General features: G+C 42.3%; 1 protein-coding gene across 1 annotated transcript; it reads right to left on the reverse strand.

Annotated features, from left to right (window-relative positions):
- Nucleotides 1-6,473: 6,473 nt before the first annotated feature.
- tmem71 (transmembrane protein 71) lies at nt 6,474-25,343 on the reverse strand. Its single transcript, XM_030751993.1, has 11 exons — nt 25,184-25,343; nt 22,038-22,111; nt 20,973-21,022; nt 20,304-20,346; nt 20,013-20,222; nt 17,135-17,403; nt 16,818-17,012; nt 16,514-16,580; nt 16,042-16,103; nt 13,678-13,727; nt 6,474-13,589 (listed from the first exon to the last, which is right to left on the reverse strand). Exons 3-11 carry the CDS (start codon nt 21,001-21,003, stop codon nt 13,566-13,568), a joined length of 951 nt encoding a protein of 316 aa, XP_030607853.1. The 5' UTR covers nt 21,004-21,022; nt 22,038-22,111; nt 25,184-25,343; the 3' UTR covers nt 6,474-13,565.
- Nucleotides 25,344-25,832: the final 489 nt, after the last annotated feature.

Raw genomic sequence — 25,832 nt, forward strand, 5'->3', positions numbered from 1 at the left:
CTATTTCCAGTTAACCTACATAAATGCATTTTTGACCAGTATTAAATGTTTTCGACCAATAAAACATATCAAACTTTGCACTTGTGTCTGCTACTAAATTATTTTTGTGCTATTGAAATATTAAGCTTACTAGTACCAGTGCAGCCCCCAGATAAAGTAAGCGTACAACCTGGAATGGCATGGTCATTATGCCTGATAAGACTCATGCCATTGTCTGGTGGTTTGCCCACGTCTTACGATTATAAAACGTATACATATGTAAATTATACATGCAATAATATAGGTGTACCCAAATCTATTTTTCCAAGAAACATTTGAAAAAGGAGTAAAAGATCAAATGGCATTTTTTTTATGTGTATTCATGGATCTGCCCCCCCCCCCCCAATAGTAAACTCATTCCTACGTCTTTATCACAGCGCTCAGAGCCTGAGTGCCTTTATCCTGTCAGAGACGCCACCTCACAATTAAGTACAGGTGCGCCGTCACGCAGTGTAACACGGGCGGGATAGAGATATTTCCAGTCAACCTGGAAATATCTCCAGGTTGACTGGAAACCTGGGAATCTTCTTCTATTCCTACTGAAGATTGCTTAGACTTTAGTCAAAGATGAGGTTTGGACCATAAATCACTACATAAGTATACTGTATCATGAGTGTACAGACATGGATGTAAACTGCAACTTGCCTGTGGTAAAATGTGCACTAAGTACAGATTATAACAAAAATGAAAGAATTTTTGAACAAATTCTTTCATTTTTTTTTTTAACCTGTTCGAAAACCCATTTTTATTCTTTGGCTTTTACGTCAGAATGAGTCCTGAGTCAGGGATACATTAGTGATGCTTTCTTTTGCCTATGTTTTATTATTTTGTGTTTCCTGTTTTAAGTTTCTCTTGTGTTTTAAGTTATTTTATTAATTTTAAATGTAGAGCACTTTGGTCAACTGCTGTTGTTTGTAAATGTGCTTTAGAAATAAACTTGACTTGACAAATGCTGGATAGGTTGTAATTGTATAGAAATGTATTTTTATTGAAATAAAGAAGTGAAAACAACTGAGTTCTTCAGTTTTTCAAGCCAATTTAAAATAAATCTTATACAGTGTCAGTCAAAAGTTTGGACACATTTACCCATTCATATGAATGGATGCGTGTCTCCAAACTTTTGACTGGTATTGTACCCCAACAAATAAATGATCCCCTATGAGCAAGCACGAAGCAACGGTGGGAAGGAAAAACTCCCTTTAACAGGAAGAAACCTTCAGCAGAACCAGGCTCAGGGAGGGGGGGTCATCTGCTGTGACTGGTTGGGGCTGAGGGGAAAAAGCACACACATCTACTTTGACTCGGGGTAATACAAGCAACATGAGGCTCTTTGGACTGTAGGTGGAAAACAGCATTTCAGTATTTAAAAGGGAACTGGACCATGCTGAAAGTGTCAGTAGTGTTGGGGGAGATTGCAGGCCCAGTCCCATGAAGAACAGCTGATGCATGCTGTAGCCTCCACGTCCTCTGTAATAGCAATGCTGCAGCAACAGCAAGCTGTAGGCAGAGCCAGCCCGAGGCATAGGCGACATATGCGGCTGACCACCAGGGGGCCCCCAAGCTCATCCACATTTGTCATGAAATTTTTTTTTGGTTTGTTTTAATTATTTACAAATGCCAATTTCCTAAAAGAATGAAGAGACTATTCTAACTGTCCAGATTTGTACACTTGTAACAACACTAATTTAGTGAGTAGGCTACACTCTGGCTACACTCTGTCTGTCTCAGAGTGATGCTGAAAAGCTCATTCATGCATTTATTACTTCTAGGCTGGATTATTGTAATTCATTATTATCAGGCTGTCCTAAAAGCTTTCTGAAAAGCCTTCAGCTGATTCAAAATGCTGCAGCTAGAGTACTGACAGGGACTAGAAAGAGAGAGCAGATTTCTCCCATTTTGGCTTCTCTTCATTGGCTCCCTGTTAAATCTAGAATAGAATTTAAAATTCTTCTCCTCACATACAAGGTCTTGAATAATCAGGCCCCATCTTATCTCAAAGACCTCATAGTACCATATCACCCCAACAGAGCACTTCTCTCTCAGACTGCTGGCTTACTTGTGGTTCCTAGGATACTTAAGAGTAGAATGGGAGGCAGAGCCTTCAGCTTTCAGGCGCCTCTTCTGTGGAACCAGCTCCCAGCTTGGATTCAGGAGACAGACACCCTCTCTATTTTTAAGATTAGGCTTAAAACTTTCCTTTATGATAAAGCTTATAGTTAGGGCTGGATCAGGTGACCCTGAACCATCCCTTAGTTATGCTGCTATAGGCCTAGTCTGCTGGGGGGTTCACATAATGCACTGTTTCTTTTCATTCACCTTATTTACTTTGTTTATACTCCACTCTGCATTTAATCATTAATTGATATTAATCTCTGGCTCTCTTCCACAGCATGTCTTTCTCTCCCCTCAGCCCAACCGGTCGCGGCAGATGACCCCCCCTCCCTGAGCCTGGTTCTGATGGAGGTTTCTTCCTGTTAAAGGGAGTTTTTCCTTCCCACTGTCACCAAGTGCTGCTCATAGGGGGTCGTTTTGACTGTTGGGTTTTCTCTGTATTATTGTAGGGTCTTTACCCACAATACAAAGCGCCTTGAGGCGACTGTTGTGATTTGGCGCTATATAAATAAAATTGAATTGAATTGAATTGAATTGAATAGATGGTGTTTCACCCTCTTGTCTGAGGGTCTGCGCTGACCAGCTCGCACCTGTCTTTACAGAACTCTTTAATAAATCACTGGAGCAGTGTGTCATTCCTTCCTGCTTCAAACGTAGTACCAGTTCCCAAGAAAGCAACCATCACAGGATTGAATGACTACAGGCCCGTTGCATTGACCTCTGTAGTCATGAAATCCTTTGAGAGACTGGTGCTCTCCCATCTGAAGAACATCCAGAACCTCTGCTAGACCCCCTGCAATCTGCATACTGGGCAAACAGATCAGTGGATGACACAGTGAACATGGCACTCCAGTTTATTCTTCAACAGCTTGAACACTCAGGAACATGTGCAATTTTATTTTTAGACTTTAGTTCAGCTTTTAATACAATCACCCCGGGACAGCTACACAACAAATTACTCCAACTCAACGTGCCAAGCCCCACCTGCCAGTGGATCACCAACTTTCTCGCTGACAGACAGCAGCAGGTGAGGTTGGGAAAATTCACCTCAAACACCCAGACCATTAGTACAGGCGCTCCACAGGGTTCTGTCCTCTCACCGCTGCTTTTTTCTCTATACACAAACGACTGTACCTCCACGGACCCCTCAGTCAAGATCTTGAAGTATGCAGACAACACTACAGTCATTGGTCTCATCCGAGATGGTGATGAGTCTGCCTACAGACGGGTGGTTGAGGAGGTGGTCCTGTGGAGCAGCCACAATAACCTGGTGCTGAACACAGAGAAAACAGTGGAGATGACAGTGGACTTCAGGAAGAGCCCTCCGGCCCTGCCAGCACTCACCATCCTGGACAGAACTGTGATGGCAGTGGAGTCTTGCAGGTTCCTGGGCACAGCAATTACCAGGGACCTGAAGTGGGACAGCAACATCAGCTCCATCGTCAAGAGAGCCCAGCAGAGGATGTACTTCCTGTGTCAGCTGAGGAAGTTCAAACTACCCCAGGAGCTGATGGTGTGGTTCTACACAGCCATCATAGAGTCTGTCATCACGACATCCATCACAGTGTGGGGCAGCTCAGCTTCCAAGCATGACCTCCACAGACTGCAGCGCATCATCAGGTCTGTAGAGAGGACAATTGGGGTTAAGTTGCCTACACTGCTGGACCTGCACGCCTCTAGAACCAGGAGAAGATCTTCACTGACCCGTCTCACCCCAGACACCATCTGTTTCAGCTCCTCCCCTCAGGTCGGCGTTTCAGCCAGATGAGGATCAGGACACCCAGGCTACAAAGGAGCTTCTTCCCACAAGCCATCACTCTCTTGAACAGTTAATTATCACACAAACAATATTTTTAAACTGCACCTTTACAGACACTCTTATATAGTATCAAGTCCAACTCCACCCTCTGGAACTGCTGCTCAAACCAGTGTTTGTTCCAGAATATTACGTCTCCTGCCATATTACCCCACCGGACCTAACTGTTACCTCACTGACCCCTTCTGTGCCACTAGACACCCTTTAACTGCTGCTGCACTCAGCTTTTTAACTTTAGACCCCTACTTCCCACAATATAAGGTTTATAGGTATGACTGTGTGTGTGTGTGTGCGCCTGAGTGAGTGAGGTAGTAATTGCAGGTTATAGTTTATTTATTTTACTTCTTATTTATTTTATCTTATGTGAAAGTCTGATAATGTGCACTGTGAGCTCCTATAACCAAAATCACATTCCTTGTATATGCGTAGCATACCTTGGCCAATAAAGTTTGATTCTGATTCTGTCAAGTCTTCCGTATTGAGCGACTGCTTTTGAAAAACTCGCTGAAGTTTTTCTATTTACATTTGTCATGTGCTCAGGACACTCTTGAAAAAGAGATTTTAATCTCATTGTGTTTTCCCTGGTTAAATAAAATAAAATAAAAAGTTAATGTCAAAAACACTGATTCAAGTCCTGTTTTTACCAGCTTGCACTTCTTGTATGAACACATTTTTAAATAATGCAAAATACTGTTTATTATTGTTATCAAAAAAATTACCGAAAATGTCAATATTATTTTTTTGTCAATATCGCACACCCCCTACTCTGCTGTATGTCTCAAAGATGTAACCTAAGTTTCTTCCATCTCTCTTGCCAGGGGCGGAGCTTCTGGAGGGGCTGGGAGGGTGGCACACCCCCGGCCCCGGGCTAGCGGGGGCCTGGATGGGAGAGAGGAGCGGAGAATAAGATTTCAGGTAGCCAGGCCTCTGTCACGTCCGAGGCGAGGTGGAGAAGGAGGGCCCTGTCTTGATTATATTGCAATATGCATGGCTCAATGTGCACAGTATACAACCCACTATACATCACCCATCATTCATGTTTTACACGGGGGTTTTAAAGGTTGCCACAGTCAGGACTGAGTCATGATTGCTCAAAACTTTACAAGACCGACTGTCTTTAGTGATGTAGTAGGTGTAAAATATTGAATAAGATGTTGGACTGTGTGACTGGCTTTATTTTCACTCTAAAGGCCCTTTCACACCGGACGCGTTGTGTAAAAATGACATGAAATTTCGAATCTTTCGGATGTGAACTTGTCGTGTAACCTATATACACACCGGACGCGCTGCGTTTTTGCGAATAAATCAGAGCGCTGCATTTAGCAACATGTGAGTTCATAGCTCAAAACGCGCACTGATGTACTGAATATACAGTGATGTGGGAACAGTAAACTCGGACTATTTTACCTCAGACACACAGCTACACGCTGCTCTGAGTCAGTCGGCTCTCTGAAATTATTCTCTGCCTCCTCACATGTGATCCCAACTCTGCCAACAACAACTGCCCACTGATGATATGAAATGTGCACGAAAGCATTCGTGATGCAGCTTCAACTCCGGGATCAAACCATGAAACTCTCCCTGCTGCTGCTTTCTAATGTGTTGGATGAACCCAGAATCTCTTTTTCTTCCTTCTCTTGTTTAGAAAAATCACAACCTCATTACATCATCGTTTGATGTCGACTTCCTTTCTTTCACAGTGCGTTTTATGAGGGCAATTTAGTCGCAAACACGCAGCGTGTCTGGTGTGTGTGTAGGTTACACGACAGGTTCGCATCCGAAACATTCAGAATTTCATGTTTTTACGCAACGCATCCGGTGTGAAACGGCCTTAAAGGCCTTAGGTGGAGCATTTTTACAGACTAAGCTAACATGAGTGGCACTTCATAACATACACATTCCTGCTGTTCTGGGCATGTGTATGTTATAAAATGATGTTATGATGAGCTTTATTATTTGGGTATAAAGGGCCCGGTCATTTGCCCCGCCCCCGGCCCGGCTCTGATTTGTTCCACTAGTGTCTCTTGCTACAATAACCCAACACAGTGGCTGTGTACAGTGTCTGCCCACAGCTCTCTGCATATGTACTGGACACGCATGACATGCAGGGCTGCAGTCAGGTATCTGCTTACAGCTAACCAATGAGCAAGGCCTCCTCAGGCTTCAACTACCGTCCGTGCTCACTGATCCTTGCAGCAGGAACAGGCTTGGGATCCTGACTCGGTGACCTTGCTGTGCTCGTCTGGGATTAAAGCTTTCTTTGACTGGCAGCGTGTTTGGGTAGGATGAAGGTCCAGCCGATGATTTGAGTTCATCCTGCTGTCGCCACCATCGATTTAATCATAAAATAAAAAGCCTGAGTTTCCTCCCAAATGCAGCTGGCAGACTATCACATGACTTTACACACACCTGAAAGCAGGTGTTCAATGAAACCATGAAATTCATGTGATCAGTTTTTTTAATTAATTTAAAAATTAAAACACAGACACAAACACACAGTTTCCCTTTTTTATGTAGTTTAATGGATCATAAACATTCACTTTAGCTGAAACTAAAAATAGCTGACAAAATGCTAAATACTGTAAAAGCTCAGCCTCAAAACAGCGCCACCAACAGGCCGAAAAGGCAGATTTACATACTGAACCACAGTGATCAACACTAAGAGAAAAAGACAACTTCATCTTTAAACAGTCATCTGAAGCTGATTTTCACACTAATTCACTTTTGTACATTCAGAATTTGTTCCTTTGCTCAATCTAAGTTCAAAATAAATTTGAGTCTGCGTCTCGTTTAAGGTGAAATTTTACAGTTTAACTGCCAGATACTTAAAGTACAATAAAATACAGTGAAACCAGGTAAAATAAGTGCGGTCACAAGCAGAGTTCCACTTTTGGAAATAAGTGCAGTCAGTAGAAATAAAAAAAACAACTATTTACAACCACAGTAACGTCATATTCAGTAGCTGCACCACATAGAATCTAAAATTTCTCCTTAAAATCTATTTAAATGCCCCCCCGCAGGAGTTTTCTATCTTTTACTCTAAATTTATTTAGAAGACAATTATTTAAAAAAAAAAAAAAAAACTTGATCCACATTGAACTTTATTTAAAGCTGCAGGGATTTTAGCTCTGGTTTGGTCTCCTCCAACACCAGGAAAATGCAGATTTCTGACCATGAAGCCAAAAACTAGGATTTAAAAGGGGCTAAAAAGTGTTGTACAGCTGGTGTTTGAAAGGTTACATCAGAACCTTTCACATTACACAGATTCATTTGATCCATTGTTTTTATACAAAAATGATTGAGTCCAGCTTTAAATATAAAGTCAAGTAGAGGATTATTAAAAATATTAGTACAACATATAGATTTTTTTATTCATTGATAAAATACATATGGTAATACATCACCTGAAATGTTATCTTTAACCAAATTTGGCACTTTGAGTTGAATATAAACAGTAACTCCCGATTCATACAGACGGAGAAATAATTAACCTTTTAAGGTTCGGTCACACCAGCACTGAACACCATTAAACTGTTACACTTGTTCATTTTAAATTTAATTGTGCTGGTAGTAATTAACAGCAAGTCAATATACTAAAAGTTTTAAAGGAGACATATGCAAAATCCACTGTTTTAGCCCTTAAATACAGTTTTTTGTGCACTTTGAGTGTGTAGCAGTGCAGGAAATTTAAATGATACACTTAGATACAGAGCAACTAAGTCTTTGGTTAGATGCATCTTGTAAGAGTATTTTGGACATGGTGGCCCCTATGAAACTCATGCAGTCCAAAGTTAAACCTGAGCCTTGGTTTAATGATAAAGTTCGCGCTGCCAAGCGAATATGTCGCAGAGCAGAACGACAATGGAAAAACGATAAATTGCGGGCCTCTTTGCAGTTTCTTAGGAACTGTTGGTGTCATTACCAGAACGCCATTAAGGACGCTAAAAGAGATCATCTCTCCAAAATTATTGTGTCTTATCAAAATAACTCGCATGTATTGTTCAAAACGATTGACTCTGTTTTTAATGTCTCACAAGTTCTTCCTCTGGAAGTTTGTTCTAATACATGTAAAGACTTTATGAAATTTTTTATAGACAAGGTTGCTACTGTAAGAACCCCTACTTTGCCACCTGCAAATGACCCTTCTTGTATGGCTTCTTGTTCAGCTGTGTTAGATAAATTTGAACCTGTGGATCTGACCTTCTTACAGGATATAGTTGAACATATTAAGCCATCAGGCTCGCCTCGTGATTCTATTCCTCCTCATTTTCTTAAGGAAGCCTTTTCTACTGTTGGTCAGTCCATTCTTACTATTGTAAATAGTAGCTTGTTGTCAGGTGCTGTTCCTGCAAGCTTTAAGCATGCAGTGGTGCAGCCATTTCTTAAGAAACCCAGCCTTGACCAGAGTGTCTTGGCAAATTTTAGACCCATTTCTAAACTGCCTTTTATTTCTAAACTATTAGAGAAAATCGTCCTTTCCCAGATCAAGCCCTTTTTGGATGAACAAAATATTATGGAGGTTTTTCAATCTGGTTTTAAATCCCAGCATAGCACGGAGTCGGCCTTGGTGAGAGTCCTGAATGATATATTTAGGGCTACTGATTCTGGTGACTATGTTGTCCTTGTTCTCCTTGACCTAACCGCTGCTTTTGATACGGTAGACCACAGTATTTTATTATCTCGTTTACAAACCCAACTTGGTTTTTGTGGTACTGTATTAAAATGGTTTCGGTCTTACTTGTCCGGCAGAACCATGTCAGTAAAAATTGCTGATGCTGAATCCTTATCCGCTCCTGTACTTTGCGGGGTTCCACAGGGCTCAGTCCTTGGGCCACTACTTTTCTCTCTTTATCTGCTTCCTTTGGGCTCAATACTCAGAAAGCATGGGATTTCTTTCCACTGCTATGCTGACGACAGTCAAATATATTTGCCCCTAAAGAAAGGTGCCCTCTCGATCGAGTCATTATTGCGATGTCTTGAGGACATCAAAGCGTGGATGGCCTTAAACTTTCTTAACTTTAATGATAAAAAAACAGAAGTGATGGTGTTTAGTCCGAGTAGTGCACATGATACATCTATAATTGACCTGGGGCCTCTGGCGTCCTATTTGAAGCAGACTGTTTCTAACCTGGGCTTTAAAATTGATACAGATCTGAAATTAGACCGCCAGGTTGGAGCAGTGGTTCAGTCTTGTTTTTATCATTTACGACAGTTAGCAAAGGTTAAGCCAATTCTTTTAAAGCAGCATTTTGAAATGGTGATTCATGCCTTTATTACAACTAGGCTTGATTATTGTAATGCTCTTTACTTTGGAATTAGCCAGTCCTCCCTTAAGCGCCTCCAGTTAGTTCAGAATGCTGCTGCTCGGCTTCTGACTGGGGTTAGGAGGAGGGAGCATGTTACTCCTATCTTGGCTTCTCTACATTGGCTGCCTGTATGTTTTAGAATTCAGTTTAAAATTCTTTTACTTGTATTTAAATGTTTGCATGTGCTGGCTCCATCCTATCTCTCTGAGCTACTTAATCCACATCGCCCAACTCGCTGCCTCAGATCAGCTGATCAGCTGTTCCTAGAGGTACCGAGGTCAAAATTGAAGCACAGAGGAGATAGAGCTTTTAGTATTGTTGCCCCTAAGTTATGGAATGACCTGCCATTACACATTAGGAGTGCCCCTTCACTGTCAGCTTTTAAAACCCTTCTTAAGACGCATTTTTATTCTTTGGCTTTTAATACACAATGAGATTCTTATTGTCTGTTTTTATTGTTTTTGTTTCTGCTCTTGGTGTTTTCTTATTTTATTGTACAGCACTTTGTTGCAGTTTCTGTTTTTAAAGTGCTTTAAAAATGAATAAAGTAAAGTAAAGAAATTTAAATGCATTCTGTCCTGGTGCTGCGTAGATATCTTTATATTCTTTTTGGGTCATATTTTTCAGTCTGTTCCATTTTCTCTATTCCTTGTTATGCTTTCTTGTCTATTACGTCACAGTATTTGCTTTTTGTGAATCCACCACTTTTTTCTCGCAGCAATTTTGTAGTCCAAGCTCAGTTATGCCACACAGCACATTGTTCAACAATTCTTATTCTTCATAGTTTTTAAAAAGTATGAGTATCGGTAATAGTATCTGTGATACCGGCCCTGTAGTTACTTGGTATCGGATTGATGCGGTATCGCACATCAGTAGAGAGCGCACCAAAATGAGCTGCTCTAAGACGCGCCTCAGAAAAGGTGTGAAAGAGGGGTGTGTGGAGCTACAATAATGAGGAATTCAGACCAAAGCATTGCAGTTCTACTTTATATAGACCACAAATGAATGATTTACATATGAAAAGGAAGGATTTAAAAGCATGATATGTGCCCCTTAAATAGTGATGAACTTTGATTAGCCAAAATTGAGGACGCTAGCATAGCTTATTCACTTGATGAACATTATAACTTTATTTTCTCATTAGCAATTTAACTAACTAGTTTATAGCTGGGTTTCCATCAAAATTTGGTACAAGATTCTGTGAACCTTTGAGAAAATCAGCAAAGAAAATATGAATAATGGCACACTACAGTTTTATAAAGATTTTATCAATATTTAAATCTGGTTGTTAAGTGATGACGTAGAATTCCATTTCCAGGTCCAAACTGTCAGGTGATCAATATGCTGCAATGCTGTGTCCCTGGTTGTTTTAACCGATCTGACTAAAAAAAAAAAAGCACACTCAGCTGTGATTTTAGCCACGAGAAAGAGAAGTGGAAAAGGCTGCAGTTGATAAAGAATGCTACAGGTCTCTCTTGTAAATGAGACAATAAGTCTCAAGAGATTTTCCTGCATAAATAAAGAATTAATAATAGTAATAACAGTCTTCTTTAATAGTGAACAGTCACTGGTTATGCCTTTTCTGTTTATTTAGGAGCATTTGGACCCAGAAATGACGTCAGACTTAAAGACCGGATTGTTATTAATCCTAGAAAGTATAACAAGCTAACAGCTAACATGATATCTTCAGGACATGGTTAAACACTGAAGTGTTGTACGCCGTCCCTTCAATTTTCATTTACATCTTGATTTACTCGATTCTGTTTTGATTGCACCGAGTTTCTATTTTTTTATTTTTTTTAAAGATAAGGTTAAAAAAAAAAAATCTCTGGATGGAAACCACCATAAAGACTGTTATAAAGCTAGCAAGCAGGTGAAACCTCCTTTTTAATGCAATTTTAACTTTTGTTATTGAATAAAATCAATTAAAAAGAGTTGGGCTAGCATTAGTGCATACTGGCTAGCAAGCATGCTAGTTGTTAACTCAACTGTCACGGTGTTAATTTAAATCTTTTTCATTTAAATTAATGTCCCACACAGTGGAAAAAAATAGTTATAAAAGACTTTTCCAGACTTGTAAGAAACTTTGAGAACTGACTGAAGTAAAACCAGAAAAGACTGGAAAAAGACACCTAACAAAAAATTGAAACGACTTGCTGATTTTTACTTTTTATCCATATTTAACCAGCTTTTAGATTTGGCAATACCAAAACTCTCGTCAATAGAAAATGTCTCGGTAGATAGGTTTTTTTGTTTTCTTCTTTCAACCACATTATGAGATGGTGGCTAACAGCTGGCTGATCAGATTTAGCCCCCAAAGTAACGTGGACAACAGGTTCTTGGGGGAGTTTCTGCATGTCTGACCTGGTGTGACCGTTTTAACCCTTCATGCTGCAGATTCGATGCTGCTCTCACGTCCCACGAGAAGGATGTTAGTGATGGAAAAGATTTCCATCTTTATGACAGGAAAAGTCGCATCATATTAGAACGTTCCAGGTGTGGATCTCCACCTTAAATTTGTGTTTAACTACTTTAACCGACAGACCAGTGTGACTCAACCACAGCATGATGGTCACACGTTATCCTGTAGGCATCAGATGATCCGCAGCATGAAGATTTAAACATGTCTCTGCTCCTCTGGTTGGTTTCCACAAACTTTATCACACAAACATTTCCCACAGGAGGAGCTGATCTGTGCTGCCGGAGGAGCCGACACACAGATCGTCTCCTTCTCCACTCTTGGCGTAGTTTGAGGCCCAAACGTGATTACGTTTTTAAAAAGTAAAACGCCTCGAAGCGTTCCAGTACTTGGTTTTATCTCCATAAAGCTTCCTTTTTTCCTCCAGGAGGAATCACTTCACTTTCCATCTCTGCTTTTGTTCCCCTTTGATTGTGACCTTAAAGACTCGCTCCCAGATCCACAAACGTTCTCCCAGCTCACTGTTGAGTTTCTTCCATTTCCCAGAATTATTGCTCCTTAAAACGACAAATTTCCTTAAAAAAAAAAGAGGTTTAAATGTGTTTGAACCTTCGCGCAGACCTGCTCTGATTACATTTGTACCATTAGGCCACAACTAAGACTCCCAAGAAGCAGCCAAGTAAACAGAGTGAATGAACCCACTCAGAGCCCAAACTTAGATCGACAGGTCTGGCGTTTCAGCAGCATCTCTTTATTATAATTGATACTCAGCGTTTGAGCACTGCTGGCTGATTGAAGGCACTTCACAGCTGAAGAGTGTTACCACAAAATGCTGCAGAGAAAAAGTTCCTCACAAAGATACACAAAGATTCACAGGCTTCATTGCAAATTAAAGGAATAGTTCCCTAATTTAATAACCTCACATGGTTAGTAGTGGCCTGGAAATGACCAAATGCATCTTAAACCAGTGGAAACCTACTCTGGGATCCAATGAGGAGGTTCTTGTCTAAGGAAGTTTGGGAAGATATAAAGGCAGTAGCTCCGGTGTTTAGGGAAGATTTAGGAGTTCTTGCTCAGGTTTGAGGAGACTGAGTATTTAAGGACCTTCCTTAAATACTTGAACAATTCCTCCTCCGTCCTCCTCTATATCAGGATGTTCTAAACGGTCCTGAGAAGATTCGTAAAGTTATTGTTTGGGAGTATGGTGGATTACCAGGAAACCATCAGATTTTCACAATAAATTCTGAGCTGATGCCCCTTTAATGTGAAAATCCTCCTGCTCTGTGTTTGTGGATGTTTTATTTTGGAGTAAAACTCTTCAATCTGTTTCCCCTGAAGGAAAATTGCACTTTTATAACCTCCAGGTGATTTTTGTGCATTTGGTTTTTAGAAAAAAAGTCACAGCTCTTATTTTAAAATCTTTTTTTTTTGCCCTTTAACCCTGAATTTGTTTTGCAGACGTTAAATGTCTGAAGTTTGGTCACATTGGAACGCTCAAAGAAGCCAAGGTCAGCTACAAACCAGAGAAAGAAGTGCTAAAAATACATCAGGTACATTTAGTTTTTCAGCTTTCTGAGCTGCTAAGCTACGCTAACATGTGCCACTGAGCTCCTTCAACAGCAGCAACAACATGTGTTTAGCTGCAGAATCAAACATACGGTTTAAAGCGCAGTCGGTCTGCTCTGTGCTAAATCTGGATTTCGAGCGCAGAAATGCTTCAAAAGCAGAAGTGTTCGCTGTCAAACGTTTTCCGGAGCTCAGATTATTTTGTGCACCTTGCATGCAAACATTAAATGAAATAATAATGAGTATACGTTTCTGCTCGGTCCCGTCCGACCTCTTCTCCCTCTTCTCTTCCTCCTGACGCTTTTCTTTACTCGTTTCTCGATGTGATGTCCTGAAACAGAATTGGTGGGGTCAGGGTTAGAACCCGTTTCTTCTCTGCAGGTCAAAGGTGAGGAACTAGTTTCTGATTTCAGACTCACCTCCGTCTTTGCTCGCCTCCACTCGCCCAGCGGGCCCGACTTCGTCAGGACTGAAACGAGAGCAGCAACATGTTTAAAAGATATAATTCATACACGAGATTCATCAAGTTTATTACAGGAAAATTGTATTTTTACTCCTGCACCATTAAAAGAAAAAAACATCAAGGTTTTTAAGATCTCAAAACATAAAAAATGAAACCTGAACAACACTAATTGGGGTGGCTGTAGCTCAGTAGGTAGAGCAGGTCACCTACTGATCGGAAGGTCAGGGGTTCGATTCCTGGCTACTCCAGGCTACATGTCAATGTATCCTTGGGCAAGATACTTAACCCCAAGTTGCTCTCCGACCGTTCCGTCGGAGTATGAATGTGAGTGAATGTTAGACGATTAAAGCACTTAGCTTAATTCATTAATCATGGAAGTGCTTGTATGAATGCGTGTGCATGGGTAAATGTGAACGTGTTGTGTAAGCGCTTTGAGTGCTCATATCTGAGTAGAAAAGCGCTATATAAGAACTAGTCCATTTACTAATGATGCAGCACATGCAGGTTTTTATAAACAAGCCATTACTGCTAGTATTAATATTTCTAACAGACTGCATTTGATGCTTTTCTCTTTCATGTATGGCAGGAGACTGAATCTCTCTGGATGTTAAATGAGCCTTTATATTTCTGTGACTCATTAAAGGATCACAGTGATCAAAGTCCATTAAAGGATCTGTCAGTAAAGGAAGGCTATCCCTGATCCAGATCCTTCTTACAGGAAACTTCTGATCTCTGCTTTATTTTCTTGTGTGTCTAAAGAAGCGTCCTGCACTTGTTTCAGCCTTTCTTTGGAAAACAAACTGCTCAGTTTTTTAACGAGACACCGTCTCATCTAGTTTTCTACCACAGGACCCTAATTTGATTTTTGAAGCTGAATATTGTTCATTAGTCTTTATAAATGTTGTTATATTGCTGCTTTATTCATGTATAACATGTTATGTACCTGCAGGGTCACTGATAGGAAACTGACATTTAATCATTAGTCATTATTGATCTCTGGCTCTTTCCCCCCCTCAGCAGATGACCCCCCCCCCCCCCCCGAGCCTGGTTCTGATGGAGGTTTCTTCCTGTTAAAGGGAGTTTTTCCTTCCCACTGTCACCAAGTGCTGCTCATAGGGGGTCATTCTGACTGTTGGGTTTTCTCTGTGTTATTGTAGGGTCTTTACCCACAATACAAAGGGCCTTGAGGTGACTGTTTGTTGTAATTTGGTGCTATATAAATAAAATTGAATTGAATTAAATTAAAATGAATGCAGCACATTTCAGGGAAACATTTTATTTTCTTTGAGACTTTTTTTCATGTTTGTTCCTGACCCATTAATCCGGCCGTATGTGCTTTGTTTCAATCTGTTACTTTGATTTTAAGGCTCCAGGACGCCTCTTATTAATCAGCTGATACATTTATTTCAAGATTTTTAAAACTTCACAGTCACGTTTAAACATCTTAAATACCTTTAACAAACTCGTATCACATGTGGGGCAGCACAGTGGCACAGTGGTTAGCACTGCTGCCTCACAGTTAGAATACCATGTGGGAGGGGTTTGATTCCACCCTCCACTCTCTCTGCATGTTCTCCCCGTGTCTGTGTGACACACCAGTCCAAAGACATGCACTTACTGGGGTTAGGTTAATTGGCCACTCTAAATTGCCCACAGGTGTGAATGAGAACACGAATGTGAGTGTGGATGGTTGTCTGTCTCTCTGTGTTAGCCCTGCGACAGGCTGGCAACCTGTACGGCCTCTCGCCCTATCCCAGCTGACATAGGGCAAGAGGCAGGGTACGTGTCAGCTGGGATAGGCTCCAGCCCCCCCCACCCCCCCCATGATGGATGGATGGAGTCACACGTGCTCCAACAACAGTGTTTAAAACAAATACTGAGCTGCAGGGACAGGACTTACAACCTGAAACCAGCATTCAAAGCTCATTCACTCATTCACTGCAGGAAACTGCCCAGCAAATCCAAAGAGAGCTGGAAGTACTGTGGAAATATGTTGGAAGCTTCCAAGAAAAGTTTGTGATTCATAGACTCATTTGTAATGACCCTCGCTGCCAGAAGGGGGAGGCAAAAGTCTTTCTGTATAAAAGCAGCCTGCAGCTGATGAAGAGCAGCTCCTCTTCCTTTCAGAGTGCCACACTGACTGAAACAGGAATTCAGACCATCACAGCAAATAAAGGGCAAATAAACTTCTTTAAAATGAGTAATAAACAGGAAACAGGCCGTCTCTGGACCTCTGAGTTTATGTTACCTGGAGACAAGAACTGATTTGATTCCCGGCTCTTTTATTTCTGATCACGACAGAAATGCTGCTGATACTTACGCATAAATGTTGCGATCATCATGAACACAGCTGATGTCACAGAGGCGCTCCACCACAAACACCTGCAGAAACATCAGGCTTTAAACACATCAGCACAGATCACACTGTTTCCATAGACAGCAGCAACGATGGACGCAGCTTCCAGCTCTGAAACATGAAGCCAGGCAGATATGTCTGCATTCTTTTTAAAGGCCACCAGGGGGCGACACTGATGACTTGTGTTATTTTTATGGGCTCAGTCCTAACTTCTTACCAGATAATAATAATATGAGGTTATGTTTATAATGACTTTGTTGTTGCGTATAGCTGCTGTAGCAGCATCAGTAATCAATACTCAATATTCACGCTGATGGACAGATGGGGCGTTTTCAGATGCTCGACAGGCTCCTGGAAGATGAGATTTTCTGGCTTCGTGCCCTGATCGCTCAGCCTGTCTGCTCTGAAAAACCAAAGGTACAAACTGAGGTTTTACCCTGAGCACAGAGCCGTGACGATGAAGACGGTGAAGACGAGGAGGAGGAGGGCCTTCATCGTTAACCCTGAAACAAAAGGAAGAATAACTCAGTGGAGGAGAGCCGGATGTTTTTGGCGGTTTCTGCAGATAAAAATCTCCATCAAATGTTTTTAATGCACCAATAAAGACGAGTTTGACTTTGATAATTAAATAAAGGCTGAGGGATTCAAACAGGAGAAACTGGATCCATGCAGGCTGCTACGAGTCTGTGCAGGCCTCTGAAATGAGTCCAGCCTCCAACCTCAGTGACCCTGCGGCTCACCTGTGTGCTCAGGTGACACCTGACAGCAGCAGGTATTGGTGTAGAAAGGTGAAGGAGGCAGGACTTCAGAGAGGCTGCCCAGCGACTGGGTGAAGCGCTCCTTTGATTGACAGATCTCAGAACAAATGTCCTCATGGATCAGCATGTTTGGGGGCGGGGCTTCTTTGTCAGGAGGAGGCGGGACATCAGTGGGGTCTGAAAGGAAAAAACATTTCAGATTGTTGGATTTTTTTAAAAATTAATTTCTATTTAAAAAAAAGAAAAGAGTTAATTTGAGTGAAATCACCCTTTGAGCACCCGCTCAGCCCGTTACCCACCGTACGTGAAGCCGCGGCTCTCGTCCACCTCGGTGCTGTTGAGCGGAGACCAGGACTCGTCCAGAGCGGCCGGGCCATCGGGGCTGCTCCCGGACCAGTCCAGCTCATGGTCCCGGTCCAGGTCTACATCCTGCTTCCGGTCCTGGCTGCAGACTGTTCCAAAAACACCTCTGAAGACTTTCTCATCGAGCCACGACTGGCAGCTCTCCCTGACGTCGCTCAGCAGGCGAACCAGCGAGCTGCGAGGCCGCCGTCTGCGCCGGAAAACCCTGAAAACGATCGAGTGGTGACGCTCCAACATTCAACTGTGGCACACACGAGTTCACAAAGAGACAAAATCTGCTCTGTTACTTCATAAACTCGTGTGGGTTTGAGGTTATTTTGTATCAGTTTTTGGACACATTGTAATCATTTGTGTCTCTTTTTTGTCATCTTGAGGACTTTTAGCTCCACTTTAAAAATGTGCACAAAGTCAGCAAAATGACACAAAACAACTTCAGACAGAAAAAAGTCCTCAGAGAGCTCAGGAATGATGATAAAGCTCAAACAAAATAACCTCAAACCCACGCAAGACAACCAGAAAATGATCAGATCTGTGTCCTGGAGCCTGCTGTCTTACAATCAGCCCACAGCGAATAAATACGTCTGTGTCCTATTTAAGATTTTAAGTAAATCTTTGGTGTTTTAAAAGATGAACTCGCGTTTGAGGGGAAGCTTCGGTGCAGAGTTCATCACACATGTAACAGAACAAAGACATTTTCCTCACGTTGACGGCGAAGTGTTCAATAACACAGGGGTCGCCTGGCAACTGTGATCGATGACATCACGCCCCGGGCCCTGAGCGCGGCTGATGTCAGGCCTGAAGAATTTACAGCTTTAAAACCTGCCCGACATGTGCCGCACGGCTTGCTCCGATTGGCTGCCGGAGATGAGCTCACTGCTATAAAGAAGTGTGTGTGTGTGTGTGTGTGTAACAGCTGTCACAGATGTGACATAATCCTGAACAATGAACTGAAGGAAGGAAAACTTTTCGTGACGTTTTCCAAACGTTTCCAAAGCCCAGGTTCGGTTCTTTCAGCTTCCCCCCCCCCCCCCCCCCCCCCCCCCCCCCCCGTCTTTGACAATGAAAATAAGCAAGACAGAGACAACAGGACCCAGCTATAACTTATGATGCTGTAAATAAACTCAAAGCATCAAACACCGTCTGTTAGCTGCAGTGGTACATCAGCCTTTTCTGGGTCCAAACCAAACCAGATTCTCTTAGCTCTGATTGGCCGATCAGTGTGGCTGTTCTCCCAAGAGTTTCAGTAAAGTTTAACATCCAGGTGCCCACGCAAAAGAGGATTTATGAGTTCAGGTGACTTAGAGGCGAGCAGGAAGTTAGGTAGCCGATCCATGTAAAGACAAGATACCAAAATGTGACTGCAGGGTTTCTAAAAACTATCAGTTTGGATGTAAATGAAGTAAAATGAAATGACAGCGACATTTGAAGGATGAAGATGGAGGATGAGGGTTAAACTGTTCTCAGTAAAAGGTCATGTTAAGGGACCTTAAGACGACGCAGATCATCTCAGCTGATTAGGGTTCAAAAGCAAACTAAAACATTCCCGTTCAGCTGCCTGGGTCCTGCTCTCAGCTATGAGGTTAATCCATTTCTGATTGTTCTACAGATTTTAATTTGTCTACTAATGATCTTAATTAATATTCTATTTCTGCTTCTTTTATTGGTTTTAACTACATTTTCCATCCATCCATCTTCTTCTGCTCGTCCAGGGCCAGGTCACGGGGGCAGCAGCCTAAGCAGAGAAGCCCAGGCTTCCCTCTCCCCACCCACCTCCACCAGCTCATCTGGAGGGACCCCAAGGTGTTCCCAGGCCAGCTGAGAGATATAATCTCGCCAGCGTGTCCTGGGTCTAACCCAGGGCCTCCTCCCAGTAGGACATACCCAGAACGCCTCAGCCAAGAGGCGCCATAGCCTCAGACTTAGGTGCCGTTTACACGAGACCGTTTTCATTTTGAAACGGTGTCGTTTTGATGCGTTTCGCCCTTCTGTTTACACGACAACAGAGTGAAAACGATGTGTTTCAGAAACGGGGTCCAGAGTGGAGCGTTTCAGAAACGCACCGGCTTGCGTTTTCGTGTAAACACTTGAAACCGGGGTGATTTGAAAACGCTCGACTCGCACAAGCGCACTATGGTTGCGACGGCCAGTTTTTCGCGCACGCGCAAACTGATAAACAGTACTCGCGGATTCACGAGTGCTTCTTATGCTTTTCCTGTGTTTTTACCGTTTTGTAATTCAGCGTTGTGTGCAGCAGCGATCCAACCTCATCATCGGTCCACACAAAACCTCTCACATTGGCCGTTTTGTAAGTAATGAACAATTTGCCGCACTACCTACTGTGTCACTCCACGCATGCGCATCTTGCGTAAACAAACTGCAAAGAGAAAACCAACGCCAACTTGTGGCCTGGCATGGGAACTACATCGTTTTCATCGTTTCACATGTCCTCGTGTAAACGCGGATCGTTTCTGAAACGCCATCGTGTAAACGAAAGGCTGAAACGCATCAAAACGACACCGTTTCCAGTGAAAACGGCTTCGTGTAAACGGCACCTTAGAGGTGCTGATTCTCTGCGTTTCTAAATAAAGACGACTTCTATTACATTTTGTCATTTTTAATGTGTCTTATTGTTGAATCTTTGTTTTCACTTCCTTAAATCAGTGTATAGATTCATTTTTGCCAAGCAGACATCTACATAGTGCCTCCTCCTGTGCAGCTCATTGTGCTTGAACCTGGACACAAATGTGCTTACAGAAATAAACTGTTTCCTGCTTCCTGGTTGTTTCATCTACACACTGTCGGTGCTGCGCTCACCTGTACAGGTTCTCCTTGTAAGAGACGCTGGTTTTGCAGGGCGTCAGCGACACGTTTCCCTCGTCGTCCCAGGAGAAGCTGTCCTCAGTGACATCATAGTATCCGTTGGTGAGAAGGCGTGGCGAGCGGCGGTAGCTGCAGGGCTCGCCTCCGTCCGCCGAGGTGTAACAGACGTAGGAGGAGTCAGGAGAGAGCAGAGACACATCGAGGCTGATGGGGGAGACGAGGAGAGGACGTTTAAACTCGTCCTGCTGAGATTTCACACATTCAGCCTGTAAATGATGTTTTTACCTCTGACAGTGACTGCTCCTCAGCCTTCGCTTGACTGGAGAACCTGAGCAGCAGAAATAATATAAAAGCATCAGTTACATTCAGAAACACACACACACACACACACACACACACACACACACACACACACACACACACACACAGCGTTTCTAAATAAAGACTATCAGCATGAAGAGGCAGAGCATTCCTCAGGCTGGTCAGGGAAACCACTTGAGTAAATCTGCTCTGAAAGGAGGCGACGTGATGAAGATAAATGCCGAGCAGGAATGTGAAGGACAGGGAGTGTGCTGGAGAGCCGGAGAGAGCAGATCTGAGGAGTTTAAATCAGATCTGTGGAGTTTAAATCTGTGGAGGCAGTAAAAGCTTTGTGATGTTGCTGGTTCGAGAATAAAAACATGGAGCTGGATATGAGCAGGATGGGTCCACTTTAATGGACTGTGCAGGTCTATAATTTTTATATCTGAGTTGTTTTATTTTTCGGTTGTTGGCTTTTAATACATTTTCAAAAAAATGCAAAAAATTTGCTGCTAATGAGCTTTTTGGTTTCATTAATTCAGCTGAGATACTGATTATTCTGATTTGTCGGTGAGGTAAACTCATCTGTTTGATGTTGTTGGAAAAGTGCGATGTTTGGCACTAATGGCTTGCCATATACCAAAGGTGACGTACTTGTGACGGCGCCGGAGAAGAACAGAGCCATGTTTGTCCCGTCCGTCGATCTGTGAAACACATCAGAAAGCAAACAGCTGGCGGTGAGAAGCAGGCAGATGTTTTTCTAACAAATCTTTTCAATGAAAGACCAAAACCAACAGAGAGGGCGCCGCTGAGCACCTCCTGACCTCAGAACCTAGAATGCAGTGCATTCACACATTTTTATTCTTTTTATTTGGATTTATTGAATTTATTCAGCTTTTTTTTTTAACCTCGGGGAGCTGAGGTACAAGTGCAGTTTAATAAAAAAAACTGCACTGTATTTATTTCACTTGTGTTTTGTTGGTAACATTGGCAGAGAAGATTTGGGAAGTTTTTCATGGGTGCAGCCTGCAGACTCAACTCTGCTGCTCAGCACACAAATGCATTTTCCTTACAGATGTGGCTCCATTTAAAGGGAATAAACAGGCTTTCCAACAGTATCAGATTTACAACAAAGAAATAATTAAACACGAATTTGGTTACTTTTTGTTCAAGTTTATGTTTGATCTTTTCTCTGGTTTCTTCTTTAAACCACAGATCTAAAGTTCCTCCTTTAAAAAATGGAAACTGCTGTTCTCGGTCTATTTTCAGCGGTGGATTAATCCACACTCGGCTCTGTAGTGAGTCTTTCCAGCAGCAGGATTTCGTGTGTCTGTGAGGGTCAGAATAAACCACAGTGTGTGTGTTTGTTCGTGCCAATAAAGGAAGTTGTTATTCGGTGTTTCTCTGACGTGTTTGAACAGATTTTGGATGAGCTGGAGCTCACAGGATGAGGTACCTCAGAGTTTTTGTGCTGCTGGTTCGACTCCTGTCAAGAAACATCTGGAAAAACCAAACCAAACTGTTGTTCTGTCACTTCAGCTCTTTAAAAATCTGCCTTCCTGCCAGATCTGCACTTCATCTAAGCTTCTTCAAAGCTCGCTCAGTTCACCTAATCTCTGCAGTCCGAGCACTCGAGGGATTAACTGGAGGCTGCAGGCTAATCTGAGCCTAATCCAGACTGATCAGGGTATGTATAAAGGAGTTTGTTTTCGGCCTTACCTTTAAAAACTCGCTCTTCGTTCTCTGCTGCGGTTCTTCTCTCACATCCTGCAGAGACGCAGCCTGAGGGCAAACTGAAAAACAGACGCCGTGACTCTGAGCTCACATTTCCTGTTAACCCCTCATCAGCTGACAGCTCCCAGATCTCTCTCTCACACACACACACACACACACACACACACACACACACACACACACACACACACACACGCGAGAGAACTTCTGATGCTTTCTTAAAAGTTTTTGTATAAATTATTGAACATGTTTTACTGTAAGTAGCCTTTAAGTCTGTGTTGTGTTACAAAAACTATGTCAGGCGACACAAACACACAAACTCTTTTAGAGGAAAGAAAATCTCCCAAATACACATTTGTCTGTTTTTTTTAACTACGTTTTGTTGCTCATCAAAACCTTTAGGCTCTTAAATGCTTTCTTTAGGTTTCCTGAACAAATAAACTAAACACAGCCGTGTCCTCCTCCTTCTGCTGAAAGGAAAGTTTGTTTCTTTGTACTCAGAGTCCTCAGCAGGGGCATTCAGCAGTGTGTTCATCACCACTGACCCTCCGACTCCAGGCTACCCAGAAAATCATCCCTAAACTTCCTCAGTGACAACTGCAAAACAGAAGGGAACAACTCTGAGCTCTACGAGAGAGACCTGATAAAAACAATCCATCAGCTGTTTACCTTCTACCAATCATCCATCCATCATCCAATCAGAACGGTTAAATAAGGAGTGAGAAACGTTAAACAATGAGAACGCAGCAGAAATGAAAAACGGCAGCTTTTAAAAGCAGCCGTGAAACTCGGCCTGTTTTCATTGTTGTAAAACGTTGTGGAGCCTGAACAGGAAGCTTGGAGGGAGGAAGAGGACGACCACCGCAGATACTGGAAGCACGAAGCAACATCACATTTGGATCTTTGTGTTTCATGGATAACGTGTCGCCATGGCAGCAGGGGGTCGAGGAAGAAGCCCTGGGGAGCTGATGAAGAGGAGTCATCAGCAGGCTGAATGGCCCTGATCTGAAAAACGGCTGTAACGGACACACGGAGTGAGAGGGCAGCAGACAGAGAGGCTCTGTGTTACAGGGAACAGAGGAGGAGGAGGAGGAGGAGGAGGAGGAGGCTTCCTCTGCTCCTCCTCAGGATTCAAAGCAAAACCAGGCTGATGTCCCGCTAACGCACATTCAGCAGGAAGCAGTCTGAATGATGAAGGTTCACATGAGAGACCAGAAATAAAAAAAAAAGAGACTGAAACTAAACGACAGAAACCTGCAGAGGAAGAAATGAACATCTTCTGTTAACCTGCAGATTATAATCTGAAGGGTTCATCACAGAGGTGACACATGCAGCACACCTGTGAAACTAATAACCAGTAAAACCCCTCTCAGCTCTGAAAGCTTGAATCAACCGCCCTTTAATGAAAGTGAGGAGGAAGAAGCGTCTCAACAGCGCGTCGCAGGTTTTTCTCTCCATCACGGCTCCTTCTGCAGGCTGACGTGTCGGTAACACTGAATCAGCCTCTGATGACTGACACACTTCAGCAAACTGCTCCCATCATTTCTGAAGGATTTACAACAAAATCCAGAAATTCCTGCACTCTGTGAAGCCGCAACTGGACCAGATTTTTTCCCTGTTACAGGAAAATTTCCAGATATTTTAGGAAGCTCTTTCCCCCGTTATGACTTCAGCATCGACCCAGATAAGGACAGGCTCTGTGTGTCTGATAACAGGAGCTGCTGAATGAATCAGATCATTTTATCTGCAAACTTGTCCTAAAACAATCAGATCTGGAACATCTCTGAATAGTTATTTGTGTTAAGATCCCCGGTTTGATCCCGGGAGGAGACACAAAAATCCCTCTGGGGTTGCATCAGGAAGGACATCCGGGATAAAAACGCTGCCAAATCAAACATACGGAGCTGCCCGCCGTGGATGACTTTCAGAAAATTGTATGCAGTCAAATTTGAAGTAAAAATGCATCAATTTATCGAATTATGTTAATATGTTTTTAATAATCTGAGAAACTTTTAAACACTAAATATTTGATGGTTTTTAAATGTTTGCCTTTTTTCCCCACAAAGAATAAAAAAAAGTTTATTTTTTAGACTTTGAATGTTGTAGAAAAATTTCCTCCGCCCTTCATTTTATGTATTTGTTGCATTTCTGATTATTTTCCCGCCTCTGCAGGTCTCCGTGTTTCTGATCCCCGGAGAAAAAATATTAAATACATAATTTAATAAAAATAAATAAAGGTAGAACATCATAATGGAGATCTAATTAAAAATATTAACACTTATTTAAAAATACTGCATGTGTAAAGTAAACATTTGTATGGCTTCTTTTTTTATTGAAAGACTAAAGATAATCAGCTTCGTCTCACCTTCAGCGCTTTATTTTACTGATATTAATTTATTCCCCCCCTTTATGGACTCGTCCCCTCCTGTGTTTCCCAGCATGCCTTGCAGCAGCAGCCTGGTCTCTGCTGGAGCTGCTGATGTTGGAGGAAAACGCGTCAAAAATGGATCAAACCATTTTCCATCAGCAGCTCAGACGCGCTGAGTCCGCGTCACTCACATTTCTGCAGGTTTGGTTGTTTTAAAGCGCTGAAATTTGAAAGCTTTAATTTAAACGTGAGGATTGTGTTAATAATCAGCCGCTCCGGCGTTCATGGTTTATTACTGTTCACATGCGCAGTGCTGCGCTCTGAGTCCTTATTTCTCTTTAATATCCCAACAACTCCGAGTTTAAGCTGCTCAGATCAATATTCACGTATTTTATTATAATTTACAGGTTTAATGTGATCTGAATATTTAAGATAATCTGTTGTTTCCCACATGAAGCGCCTCTGAGTCGGATTTTATTTGCTTTCCTGACATATTTCCATATAAAACACTTTGGGTTTATTTTACACTGATGCACGCATGTTCAAAACAGCTCAGTTACAGTTTTCTACTGTAGGAATAAACGGAAGGAAGTAAAATTGAGGGTTTTTTTTTTTTATTTGTGTTTGAGGCTAAAATGAAGTTTGTGTCGCGGCTCCGGCGCGCAGCAAAAACACACACAAACATGTTTGTGTGTGTTTTTGTGTTAAACCTGCAGCAGAAAAACAGACAAAGAGAAACTAACGGGACTGAAGCTGAACTCACCGATCACTCTCCGCCTTTCTTCCCCGGAAGTGCAGGAAAAACCTTCTTCCGGTCCTTTAAAGCCTTTTCGGTTTTCTTCTTTGTTCTTTTCTTCTGGACTTTGAGAACCTTTAAATTTCGTCTCCGGGAGGATAAAAACAAGCCTGCAGCTGTCACTCAGCCTCGCCCACACAGGAAGCAGCGGCTGCTGTCAAATTAAGACACAGGTCTTTCAAAATAAAAGCGCCAAGCCGGACAAAAATATTTCAAGTTAAACGATTAAACTGATCAATGCGACATATAATCGATTTATCACCGACAAAAAAATACACACCAACATGCTTTTCTCTTTATATCTGTGGTTTGATGCTTCATCTTCTGACTGAAATGAACCTTTTTAGCTCTGAACCTTTGAAGCCAGCTTTCTTCTGAGTGGCTGCCCCTCCCCAAAACAGCGGGTGGGGCCCCTGTGCCTAAGATGACCATATTAGGGATTTCCCCCTCTGTGAAATTACACAGGTACAAAAGTAGAAAAACTGTGTGAGTGTTGTCTGAGCTTTGGGCTCGCAGGGATTACTGCACACACATGTGCACACACACACACACACACACACACACACACACACACACACAGAACCACCACCACTGAGACAGGAAATACATGACTTCT

The sequence above is a fragment of the Archocentrus centrarchus genome, chromosome 17, assembly GCF_007364275.1.
Source record: "Archocentrus centrarchus isolate MPI-CPG fArcCen1 chromosome 17, fArcCen1, whole genome shotgun sequence".
Taxonomy (NCBI): domain Eukaryota; kingdom Metazoa; phylum Chordata; class Actinopteri; order Cichliformes; family Cichlidae; genus Archocentrus; species Archocentrus centrarchus.